The 12,534-nt window shown below is 39.3% G+C and overlaps 2 protein-coding genes across 3 annotated transcripts in view; one reads left to right on the forward strand and one right to left on the reverse strand.

The window, feature by feature from the left end:
• LOC127419098 (laminin subunit alpha-5-like) overlaps window positions 1-2,348 on the forward strand; it is a 112,310-nt gene extending 109,962 nt beyond the window's left edge. The window contains exons 78-80 of the mRNA XM_051660216.1: window positions 67-160; window positions 301-420; window positions 1,831-2,348. Coding sequence (XP_051516176.1) covers window positions 67-160; window positions 301-420; window positions 1,831-1,979 — 363 coding nt within the window. The 3' untranslated portion in view covers window positions 1,980-2,348. The remainder of the gene's footprint in view (window positions 1-66; window positions 161-300; window positions 421-1,830) is intronic.
• Window positions 2,349-2,400: 52 nt separating this feature from the next.
• On the reverse strand, window positions 2,401-12,286 carry LOC127419113 (proteasomal ubiquitin receptor ADRM1-like). Of its 2 annotated transcripts, none has more exons than XM_051660248.1 (10): window positions 12,153-12,286; window positions 11,464-11,681; window positions 8,896-9,012; window positions 8,176-8,299; window positions 8,013-8,093; window positions 4,654-4,735; window positions 4,277-4,536; window positions 3,288-3,445; window positions 2,823-2,925; window positions 2,401-2,660 (listed from the first exon to the last, which is right to left on the reverse strand). In XM_051660248.1, the coding sequence occupies exons 2-10, from the start codon at window positions 11,671-11,673 to the stop codon at window positions 2,554-2,556; spliced, it is 1,242 nt and encodes a 413-aa protein (XP_051516208.1). In that variant the 5' UTR covers window positions 11,674-11,681; window positions 12,153-12,286; the 3' UTR covers window positions 2,401-2,553. The 2 variants fall into 2 exon arrangements, with proteins under 2 accessions (XP_051516208.1, XP_051516207.1); XM_051660247.1 differs by having other exon boundaries at window positions 8,013-8,099.
• Between the last annotated feature and the right edge of the window lie 248 nt (window positions 12,287-12,534).

Consider the following 12,534-nt stretch of genomic DNA (forward strand, 5'->3'; position numbering starts at 1 on the left):
TCTGTTTTATAAGTTGAGCTGGTCCATACACCAGTTTGAAGTCTTGATTTATTCCATGCACTACAGGTGACTGTATTGGTGAACAGTGGAAGTGGAGAGTTTTCAGTGAGTCTCACTCCAGAGGAGTCACTCTGTGATGGAAGTTGGCACAGTCTTTCAAGTGAGTCTTTCTTTTCAACACATATGCTTCCCCGAAGACTATTGCCATTTAAAATCTTATATAATGAATAATATATAAGAAACTTCATGAGGAATGTGTTTGCGATATAGTATCGTACTTTAATTTTTTTGTGATTTTAGTTGTGAAGAAGAGTAATGTAATCCAGTTACATTTGGATGCAGCGAGTGAACATGGAGTCGGGCCCAAAAAGAGCAGATCAAGCGGGGCCAAAGAGACTGTCTATCTGGGCAGCATGCCAGGTATGACACCAGTGTGCTACCAGCCATGTAACTATTATAGTATAGGTCAGGGATCATTACAGATGTGTTGACATAGTTGTGAAATAAAATCACTCCTTATGTCCAAGAACCCAACCCCATTTTTTATAGATACTGTACATGAACCAAAAAATTGCACTGAAAAATTGGAAAACGTGTTTGCGCCTGATCTGTGCTATTTTTTTAATGATGGTGTAATTTCTGCGACACTAGCGTCACCAAATGGAATTGCAAAAATAGATTTCTGAATACACTCTCCTGACTTTGGCCGAACAAACAGATAGTCCCACCCCAAACTCACACCACTGGATGAGCCAGTGTTGCGGTGTCAGGCTGGATGGGCTGCTTGAACAGATCAGTGTTTGAAACGCAACAGAGGCACAGTGTTTGCACTTTTTGGGGAAATTAACCAACAAATGGTTTATAGCTGTCTCTGCAAACTAACCTGTTTTGTGAGAAAATTCCTAATAACCATTCTGTTCGTGTGAAAAAATAGATCCAGTAGAGTAGGTAAATGAGATTTATAAAAAATTAAGATAGTTTTTCACCAGTTTTCTCTCTTAAATGGGTCAAAAATGACCTAAACATCTAATCTGGGACACAAAGTATTTTAACTTTGAAGAAATTAGACGTTAAGCTTTAATTCTTGGTTTATGTACACATGTCAGATGGACCTCACAGTTCTTTCAGTGTCTCAAACCATAATTGTGTCTATAAGATACCATGACAACTCTTGTTACACAATGCCTCAATGTAATACAATGGTGGACCAATCAGAATTAGCTGGGGATTCAAGCATCTTGAAGGTTTACAGTAGCATCTAATATTGTGTTAAAAATGTGTCTTAAGAGCACTTCAGGGGCCTGGGTAGCTCAGTGAGTATTGACGCTGACTACCACCCCTGGAGTCGCGAGTTCGAATCCAGGGTGTGCCGAGTGACTCCAGCCAGGTCTCCTTAGGAACCAAATTGGCCTGACTGCTAGGGAGGGTAGAGTCACATGGGGTAACCTCCTCGTGGTCACGATTAGTGGTTCTCGCTCTCAATGGGGTGTGTGGTAATTTGTGTGTGGATCGCGGAGAGTAGCATGAGCCTCCACATGCTGATAGTCTCCACGGTGTCATGCACAGCGAGCCACGTGATAAGATGCGTGGACTGACCGCCTCAGAAGCGGAGGCAACTGAGACTTGTCCTCCGCCACCCGGATTGAGGTGAGTAACCGTGCCACCACGAGGACCTAGCAAGTAGTGGGAATCGGGCATTCCAAAGTTGGGGAGAAAAGAAAAAAGCACTTTCTGTTCTGTTCCATTGCACTAACCATTCTTTGAAACAAGAACACATCCTGAGTGTATGCCCACTCAACCTTTTTGAACATTTTGTTCCTCTGTGTACAGATAACATGGAGGTGCCGGGTCTCCCATCTCCACTCCCCTCTTTCAACGGTTGTGTGAGGAAAGTCATTCTGAACCACAGGCCCATCATGCTGTCCAAACCCTCCTTAGTGTCTGGAGCTGTGGGGATGCAGGGCTGCCCTGCTTCATAGTCCAAAACTGCATTACCTCCCAAATACACACTGACATTATCAAATCAACAGGTGGTGGGGTCTGCTTTATATCTTTTGTTAAACAATTAAAAAATATATATTTATTGTTAAAAAAAAAAAAAAAAAACTGCCAACAAATAGATTAATATTATGGATTTTATGGAACACTGGAGGTCAGTTTACTGTGGATATTCCCATGAAGAAAATCTCTGTGGAACCATGTCATTCACTGAAGGACTACACCTTTAAGGGATTTGTTTTGTATTATCTAAAATCACCAGAGTTAAAAGAAAAATTGTCACTTTTTATATGTTTCCCTCAAAATTATACCCGTATTGGCAATAAACATTTCCTTGATATATTTTATGTCATTTTGCCTGTTTTCAATTTTATCAACTTCACACAGATATACACAAACCTGAATGGTGTAGTCAATTATTTACTAGTCTTAACTTTAGACATACAAAAGACTGGTCAATCAATGAATTACAGGCATACATCCCAGACTTAAATGTTACAATTCATATGATTGAGAGAGAGAGACAGATTTCTGCATTCTGATGATGAAGTCATTCTAATCCAAACTCATATCCTCATCATTATCTTTTTTATCTTTGGAATCACTATTATCATCTGTCTTGGTATCACTTCCCTCCATGGCCTTGGCAAACGCCTCAACATCTACATATCAGGACAAAACGACAACATAAACATCTGAGATCGCAAAAGGAGTTACCATGACTTAAAACACAGAACAATTTTATACATTTAAGAAGATTAAACCTGGTAGTCTGGCGAGACAAGATATTCTTCTTGAATAATTAGTGTTATCATACAATTTACCTCCTTTGTTAGCCGCATCCACTGCTTCAGAGGGCAGACCGAACTGGTTCATTAGAGGACCGAGCTGACCAGAAGCCAGTGCACTGCTGAACATACTCATTGCCTGTAAACAGATAAAAACAGCAGGAAAAGTCTCAGAATGAGCGGAAAGAATTGTAAAGAGTTTATGTAGGATTCATTTTAGAATTGCAGTCATTTAAATGCAATGTGTGTCTAATTCCTTTGTATATTTGTCTCCAGAAGTTACCTAAATGTGACAAATTCTCTCTTTGGGACTGCCCTCATTTGGGAAAAAAACGATTTATCAATAAATTAATGTTTTGTTTTTTTCTATTTCTGAAAATACACAAGTTTTATTTTAGGGGTAAGGTTAGTCTATAGTAAATATAATTAACATTCATAACTACAAAAACAATAGAAGTCTATGTATCATCATTAGGATAGCACAACGTGTGAGACTGTGACCTGCTGAAACTGTGGAGAGGTGAGTGTGTTCTGGATCTCATCAGCGCTCTGTGGCAGTGACTCTCCTGAAGGCAGGTAGGGCAACAGTCTCTGCTGCACATCAGAGTTAGCCAGAATAGGAGCCATGACATCAGGGGTCAACACACTTGCCAAGTCCACTACAGAGGGAGAGACAGGACAAGATTCAGAGAATAAGGAAAATGTTGTACCCTTCCTGCTGGCTCATCCTGACATGACCCTCCAGCATGACAATGCCACAAGCCATACTGCTTGTTCTGTGCTTGATTTCCTGCAAGACAGGAATGTCAGTGTTCTGCCATGGCCAGTGAAGAGCCCGGATCTAAATCCCATTGAGCACGTCTGGGACCTGTTGGATCGGAGGGTGAGGGCTAGGGCCATTCCCCCCAGAAATGACTGGGAACTTGCAAGTGCCTTGGTGGAAGATTGAGGTAACATCTCACAGCAAGAACTGGCAAATCTGGTGCAGTCCATGAGGAGGAGATGCACTGCAGTACTTCATGCAGCTGGTGGCCACACCAGATACTGACTGTTCCATTACTGTTAGTCACATGTCTGTGAAACTTGTTCAGTTTATATCTCAGTTGTTGAATCTTTTTTATGTTCATATAAATATTTACACGTGTTAAGTTTGCTAAAAATAAAAGCAGTTGAAAATGACAGGACGTTTCTTTTTTTGCTGAGTTTATATACACACACAATACTTTGACGTTACAAACACATTGTGGCCTGCATGATGAAAAAAATTCTAATCAATACCACCCCCCCAACTGATTTTAATTGGATTTCAAACCACATATGAATACATATGACTGTTTGCATAAACTGGATTTCATGTGGTTTTCTGCTGTTCATTCTATACGAACTGATTTAAATCAGATATTCCCACAAAAATAATCCAATTTAGGCTGTCAGTGTGTACAAAGTATTGCTGCACTTCACAACCGGTCTACATCAGCTCTGGTGCTCACCTCCTGGTCCCTCTGCAGCCATGGCAGGCACATTCATGGTGGCCAGAATGCTCTGTAAGTCACTTAGCTGAATGGGCTGTGTGCTGGAGGGCGCCCCTGCAGGTATGGAGGGGGTCTGGGCTGCAGGTGTGGTGGGGGTAACAGTGGGTGAGCTGGTGGAAGTGGCAGCAGGGGTTACCGGTGTGGTGGGTGCCTGGGTGGAGCTGAGCCGAGCGGCAGATCCAGAGGAGGGAGTGGCTGCTGCTGATTGGCTGCGGGAGCTGTGGAACGGGAGAGAGGGAGGAGTTCAGAAACAGAATTCAAATGTTATATTTACACACAGCAATAAGCAATCATAATGGCATAATACAGAAATCAAAGGATCTAGTAAAACATACCTAGAGGTTGAACTGCTTGTAGCAGGGCCTCCACTGCCCAAGAGACTGGCCAGACCTGGACCAGCTAAAGCACCAAGCCCTCCTAAAACACACATTAACAAAGACATTTTATTACTTTTATTATACTAAATGAGCTTTCAATAACACACCTTTGAGTGCTGATTAGGTTAGGGCTTTGCGATATATTTCATCTTTTGTTGGCATTAAAAAAGTAACCAACATCATAGTGCGATTATTTTAATGTACTTTTCAATTGCCCATTTAAGGAATATTCCAGGTTCAATACAATTTAAGCTCAATCGACAGCATTCGTGGCATAATATTGATTACCACATAAATTTACTTCGACTCATCCCTCCTTTTCTTTAAAAGAAGCAAAAATGTTGGTTCCAGTGATGCATTTACAATGGAAGTGAATGGGGCAATTTTTGAACATTAAAATACCTTTTCAAAAGTATAGCCAGAAAACAAACAATGCATGTTAATGTGATTTTAGTGTGATAAAATCACTTACTAACCTTTTCTGTGTAAAGTTATAGCCAATTTTATAACTTTGTTACCATGACGATGTCAACGAGCCCTAAAACGACTGTAAAAAAGTCAATTTAAACTATTTTACAGTTCAAGTAATACATGAGTTTTAACAGAAGAAATAATGTATGTACTTTTATAAAATTATAAGCTTATTATTTCTGCTTTTAAACCCTTCAAAAATTTTCCACATTCACTTACATTGTAAGTAGAGGTAGACAAATATATCGGTTTTACCGATTAATCGGTACTGATAGTTGCTTTTTGGAACTATTGGTTAACTGAAAAAATATATGCCGATATTTTATTTTCATTTTTTTTTTATTCCTTTTCAATAAACCTCATCCAATGAGGTATATATATAAAACATTTCATCTGGTGAATCTATTGGCTATAAAAAGCTTAATTTGGTAAATACATACATATAGAGAATTATAACAGAGCCAAATCTCTGTAATTTCAAAATAAGAGTCCTCAGTGTATTTCGGGTTTGTTTAAAGTAAAAAGTCCCGTGTTTTGCACCAAATCTTCATTTCTCTGGTTATTATTGGGATTTTGGTTGTACAATAAACTGCTTTTGGGATTTTATTCATTTTGCAGCCTCAATGTCTGTGCCTTGTGCCGTAAGGAAAGAATGAGATTTTTTTATTATATAGATAGATTTTATAAACTATCTGCCATTTTATCTGCCCTTTTCACCACCTTAGTTATCAGTATCGGCAAAATGCACTATCGGTCGACCTCTAATTGTAGGTGCCTCACTGTAAGCGTTTTTTTTTTTTTTTTTTAAAGAAAAGGGCGGACGAGTCCAAATTAATTTTTGTGGTAATAAACATTATGCCACAAATGCTGTTGATTGATCTTCACTTGCATTGAACCTGGAACATTCCTTTAAGTTTTTCTATAGACTGTGTGAATATCAGTGTGGAAAACCTCGTTTATTTGTAACTACATTTTTACCATTTCTCGTCTTAAACCGTGCATTTTCTTCTCGCTTTAAACATTTGTATCTATTTGGCGAAAATGACAAACAAAACAAACAAAAAAAATACCCTTTTAAGGCATTTCAGAGCAAACAATGGGGTAGCTGACATGAAATACACTATATTGCCAAAAGTATTCGCTCATCTGCCTTTAGACGCATATGAACTTAAGTGACATCCCATTCTTAATCCATAGGGTTTAATATGACGTCGGCCCACCCTTTGCAGCTATAACAGCTTCAACTCTTCTGGGAAGGCTTTCCACAAGGTTTAGGAGTGTGTTTATGGGAATTTTTGACCATTCTTCCAGAAGCGCATTTGTGAGGTTAGACACTGATGTTGGACGAGAAGGCCTGGCTCGCAGTCTTCGCTCTAATTCATCCCAAAGGTGCTCTGTCGGGTTGAGGTCAGGACTCTGTGCAGGCCAGTCAAGTTCTTCCACACCAAACTCGCTCATCCATGTCTTTATGGACCTTGCTTTGTGCACTGGTGCGCAGTCATGTTGGAACAGGAAGGGGCCATCCCCAAACTGTTCCCACAAAGTTGGGAGCATGGAACTGTCCAAAATCTCTTGGTATGCTGAAGCATTCAGAGTTCCTTTCACTGGAACTAAGGGGCCAAGCCCAGCTCCTGAAAAGCAACCCCACACCATAATCCCCTCTCCACCAAACTTCACAGTTGGCACAATGCAGTCAGACAAGTACCGTTCTCCTGGCAACCGCCAAACCCAGACTCATCCATCAGATTGCCAGATGGAGAAGCGTGATTCGTCACTCCAGAGAACGCGTCTCCACTGCTCTAGAGTCCAGTGGCGGCGTGCTTTACACCACTGCATCCGACGCTTTGCATTGCACTTGGTGATGTATGGCTTGGATGCAGCTGCTCGGCCATGGAAACCCATTCCATGAAGCTCTCTATGCACTGTTCTTGAGCTAATCTGAAGGCCACATGAACTTTGGAGGTCTGTAGCGATTGACTCTGCAGAAAGTTGGCACTATGCGCCTCAGCATCCGCTGACCCTGCTCTGTCATTTTACGTGGCCTACCACTTCGTGGCTGAGTTGCTGTCATTCCCAATCGCTTCCACTTTGTTATAATACCACTGACAGATGACTGTGGAATATTTAGTAGAGAGGAAATTTCACGACTGGACTTGTTGCACAGGTGGCATCCTATCACAGTACCATGCTGGAATTCACTGAGCTCCTGAGAGCAGCCCATTCTTTCACAAATGTTTGTAGAAGCAGTCTGCATGCCTAGGTGCTTCATTTTATACACCTGTGGCCATGGAAGTGATTGGAACACCTGAATTCAATTATTTGGATGGGTGAGCGAATACTTTTGGCAATATAGTGTACTTTTGGGAAGTTGTCATGTCCTGTGTTGTGACATGCTATACTCCATCTGAAACTATTTTTACCAGCATTTAGCCAATTTTTTTTTTTTTTTATAATTACTATGCATACAGCTTTCAGGAGCTCATTAAATACATGAAAATGTGTAGTTAAATTCATTTGTCACACTGGAGGACCATTCAAAATGAAAGAAAACAAAAAGGTGTAAAATATGGTGAAAAAATGGTGAAAAACCTGGAAGAAATGGTGAACTGATTCAGAACCTAGGATAAACACAGTTCCTAAGACAGTCACATTTGTAATTCTTATTTAAAAAATGAATTAAATTTTTTAAATACTGACATGCTAACAAAAAAAAAAGTCAATACACACGTTACATCCTAAATATCATTAAAAGGCTGAAAAATATTGAGTATTATTTTATATCACTAAGTTCTACTATCATTTGACTTTTCTGCAGGAATTTGCATGGGATTTCAAAAAGCACTCACCAAGCCCACCCAGTCCTGTTGGTCCAATCAGCTGCATGAGTTGATTGTGGCTCATATTACCCAAGAGGCTCTGCAGGCCACCTTCTCCTTGGAAGAAAAACAGCCAAGGTAAATAAGTCTGTACCAGTAAATAATCAATGCTTCATCTCCTTCAATAACTCACCACCAAGTGCAGAGAGTTCATGGCTGCCACCTCCTCCACTGCCAAGAGCTCCTGGCATGGGTGGGTTGTTTAAGTACTCGTTCACTTTGCGACAGTACTCCTCATCTTTGTCTGTTTTGGGCTCCTTTTGAATAAGAGAGATGGGACTGTGAGAATAAAATATGCATACAATCCAATATCTAGAAACATGCAGAGAAGCGATTACGCCAAGTAAATTACATCCTTAAACTGACACATTTATCAACTGTGCATTCATATCTAGTATATAGTCCCCAAGAGTTTCCAGCATATAGTGGAATGCTAAATCCCAAAAGTGAAAATATATAAATAAACGCCTGATTGAGGGGTTTGCTTTAGAATCAGCACTTGTGTTCAAAAAAAAAAAGATTGGATTGAAAATAAAATAGCATTTTTAATCATGCATTTAGTTAAGTTAAATGCAATTTACAGTCCATGACTGTTCAAAAAAAAAAAAAATACACGAATTATTAGTCAAATAAGATGCATTATAATTTTTGCTCATATCGCTGACTCCTACGTCCTTGATTAAGTGCGATATTTCTTGTTATATTCTAAAACGCTGCTTTTCAACAAAGTACCAAGCTCCATAGAATCCTTGCTTCGCAAAACACTTCTGCTGTCGTTTTCATAATTTTAAGGTTGCTTTAGGTAGAAGTGTCTGCTCAGTGAATAGATGTGCATTGTAAATGTCTTGCTCACCTGCATCCAGAAGAACAGCCTTTTGGATCCAGCTTTGAACTTGAGCACAAACACACGTCCTGTAGTGCACTGGTTCACCCTCTTAAACTCACAGTCATCCGGGAATATTATCAGATCCTGAAAACAGAAGCATTTATGGACACATTACAATATTAATCAAGATACTAATTCATTATTAAGATTACTTATTATCATTACTAACAGAAGTCAAAGAGATTTTTGATGAGTCTTTTCAATTAAATTCTGTGGAAGACAAAAAGAGATTGTAACAGGGTTCAATGGAAAGGAGGCGGCGGGAACCGGACGAACCATCAAAATAATGTTTAATGAAACAAAAAGACACAAACATAAACAAACACACGGCAGCTGCATATGGCGCTCTCTCTCTCTCTCTCTCTCTCGAACTGCCGCATCTTGCCACACTTATCCCTCTCCTTGGCTGATCAGCCTGATTGGGGGCCGGACGTGTGTAGTCACGGCCTGGCCCCGCCCTCCTCCTCATCACACTGATGTTAGGCAGAATGTTATCCTTGGTGCCAATTCACTTCCATTGTACAAATCAATGTGTTCAACATAAGAGAAAAGTCATAAGGGTTTGGAACAACATGAGGGTGAGTAAATAATGGTGAACTATCACTTTTCTGTTAAAGGGTCATGAAACAGAAGATTTGTATAGCTGGCAAAGTTAGTCTAACTAAATATGTTGAACGCTGACTGTGTTTTCCATTTAAGGATCACAATACCGCCTGTTTCAGCACAGTTGAGTTCTCAAAACATTTTCAAAAGATACAGTCATCAGAGTGAGGGAAGAAACACAACTGTCTGATCTAATCACTCAGCATTATTTCACTAATGCAGTTAACAGCATCACAATTGCTCATCATAACAGAATTCACAAATAAAGTATACACTGTTTTGTAAGCTCACAATACAGTACACAGAATCACACAGGCCATTTTATGTCTGTAATTTAATGCACAAGTAAATGCCAAGCCATATGTACTCTGTATTAAAAATATGTGAATGTTTTTTTTTTTTTTACACTTAAATAACTTTTGAGACTTATTCCAAGATGTTGATTCACAAATATAAGTGCTTAGATCGGTCGGTTGGTTGGTTGGTCAGACGGTCAGACAGGGTTTGTTTGTCTGGGACAATCAATGTAAACCACGTCTCAAATGAGCCCCAGTCAGAGACAGTCCACCTCACCGCATCTCTCAAAACACTCATGTTAATAAATGCGTGCTGCACGAACATTTAAAAGGTTTTGGCAATGACTAAAAGAATATCCTGTCCCTCTGTCAGCAGCACGTGGTGGGGGGACTCACGTCGGTACCATCAACTCTGTCAACTGACACCGAGGCTCTTGAGAGTTTAAAGCTCTGGTCATGTGGTTTAATGAAGAATCATGAGACAGCCCATTCTCATAGGATAAGGCAAAGCAGTCTCATTAATATTTATGAGACACTGATGACACGACGATGCACTAAAGTACAGGGACATGTCACATCGTGTGACGTTGACTTGGTATTTATTTTAAACCCGGAAGATGAAAATGGTGCAAAAAATCTAAAAAAATGGATACTTTGTCTTCTATCATGTGTAACACATACATATCTGGTAACATCTCAGAACATGTAGTTTAGTGTTTCATGACCCTTTAAAGGGCCGCTTTACTGTTCGCAGTCATTTCTGACCGGAAACAGTACAGGTGTAACTCAAATAAACTTTTCTTCTTCCCTGAAATAAAAACAAAAGAATTATGCACTTCTTATGTGATTATGTTTTTTAGATATTATTTGCTTATTTGTCAAACTTTAGCATCTGCTTTTGTAATAACATCACATTATGCTTACGGTCAAACCTGACCTGGTGTTACAAAGAGACATTTTCTTACCTATCATTTATTTCAAACATCAAAATGTAATAACTCAAAAGTATATTAATAATGATGACAAGAAAATGAACTGTAGCAAACAGAAATGAACAGCAATGGACTGTGAAAACTCAGTGAAAATAAAACAACAAAAAAAAAAAAAAACAAGACTTTTGTGTGTGTGTGTTCTACACTGTGGCTGTTTTATAGATTTTATTTTTAAAAAATGCTCCATGTTATAATGTCACTAGTTCATTTGTGTGTGTTTTGCACTGTATGTTTTATAGTCGCACCCCTTCATTTCTGTGTTTTTTCTGCATTGTGGCTGACTTATATATTGTATTTGACGAATAAAGAATTGCTCTGTTTTTTTGTCTTTCCCATTCATTTAGAATTATCAGTAAATTTTGACTGCGAAAACTTCAAAGGTGTCGCTTTTTTTTTTATGAGCACTTAGACTTTTCGAATCATGCCCAATTTTTGTGTGTGTGTGTGTTCAGATGGCAAGTGGAGGAGAAGACACCATGTCTTGCATTGCTTAGATTAAGGAACCCATTTTTATTACATCAGAAATAGTGATTTCGGTCAAAAATGACCGAACAGTATAGAAAGGTTAAACAATTCGTAAAGGTTTAACATTAAGCAATAATTAAAAATAGAGAGAAGAGAGCTGCAGTTCTACATCCACTCACATCCTCCACGTTTCCAGAGGTCCTGTCCTTCCAGCAGAAGTGGATGAGAGAGTCATCTGTCTGCTGGATGTACACAGTGCCCTTGCGCTTGTCCGGGGTCACTGTGCTGCCCTTCAGGGTCATTTTACCGGCCCTAAACTCGACCAGATATTTACTGGATGAGCTGCGGGAGCCAGACACCAGACTGGGGAACAGAGCTCCAGACGACATCTTCACTGCTGAAGAGAAAATATCAATAATAATTATACACAGAAATAATACAAACCAACACTATTTGGTTTCAGACTATTGCGGAATGCATATAAATGACAACTGAATAAAGATCTCCGGTCTGCTTTGTATCACACGGATGACAAACAACAGGAAACTCGTGTGAGCACAGCAGTTCAACAAGATTTATTAACACTCGAGCTAACTTCAAAAACAAGAATTAGTGCGTATTTGGACAAATAAACACGCAAATGTTTTCTTATGGGATAATATAGCACCAGAATTGTCACTCTGTCGACCTTGGGTTGAAAACTGTCATATTTTCATTGTTTGTATTTTTCAAACACTGCATTCAATTAGCATTAGCTGCCATTTAAACACACAGAACTCGAGCTCAGTGATGACTGCACATTTCGTTTCAGAAGTGACATGCCGCTATAAATCAAACTATAAAACAAGCTAAATAAAACGTATCATACCTGCGTTTACGCGGAGTCTTTAGCTGAAATGTGCGTCTTGAGCTACGTGCGCTAAAGAGTTGCTAACGGACTGAAGAAAGTTGCAGACAACTTCCGGTATCCGCCTAGCCGCGTTTCCATTGGTCATTTTTCCAAGTAAGACAGCATTTGATTGGCTGAAAAACATGTCATTCTTGCAGCGTCTGCATCTGCTGTGTCATTCACTTCTCATGGCTGTCTTTTTCCATGACTGTTTTTATTGTTGGTCTGTGGTTATTTTCAGTAATATCTGTTTGCTATTTTGAACCATTTTTGTTTTTATCTGTTTTCTTGAGCTAATCTGCAGAATCATTTAAAATTAATTGGCAGTAAAGCACATAAAACTGAAAACTGAGTCCAGAAT

This window comes from Myxocyprinus asiaticus, chromosome 28 (genome assembly GCF_019703515.2).
Source record: "Myxocyprinus asiaticus isolate MX2 ecotype Aquarium Trade chromosome 28, UBuf_Myxa_2, whole genome shotgun sequence".
Classification (NCBI taxonomy): Eukaryota; Metazoa; Chordata; class Actinopteri; order Cypriniformes; family Catostomidae; genus Myxocyprinus; species Myxocyprinus asiaticus.

Coding starts and splice junctions, on each gene's coding strand:
- LOC127419113 (XM_051660247.1), bottom strand. CDS start 11,673: ATGTCGTCTGGAGCTCTGTTCCCCAGTCTGGTGTCTGGCTCCCGCAGC. Junction 9,013..11,463: donor CCTCTGGAAACGTGGAGGAT/GTGAGTGGATGT, acceptor TTCTGTTTTCAG/GATCTGATAATATTCCCGGA. Junction 2,926..3,287: donor CCTCTCCACAGTTTCAGCAG/GTCACAGTCTCA, acceptor ATCTGTTTACAG/GCAATGAGTATGTTCAGCAG.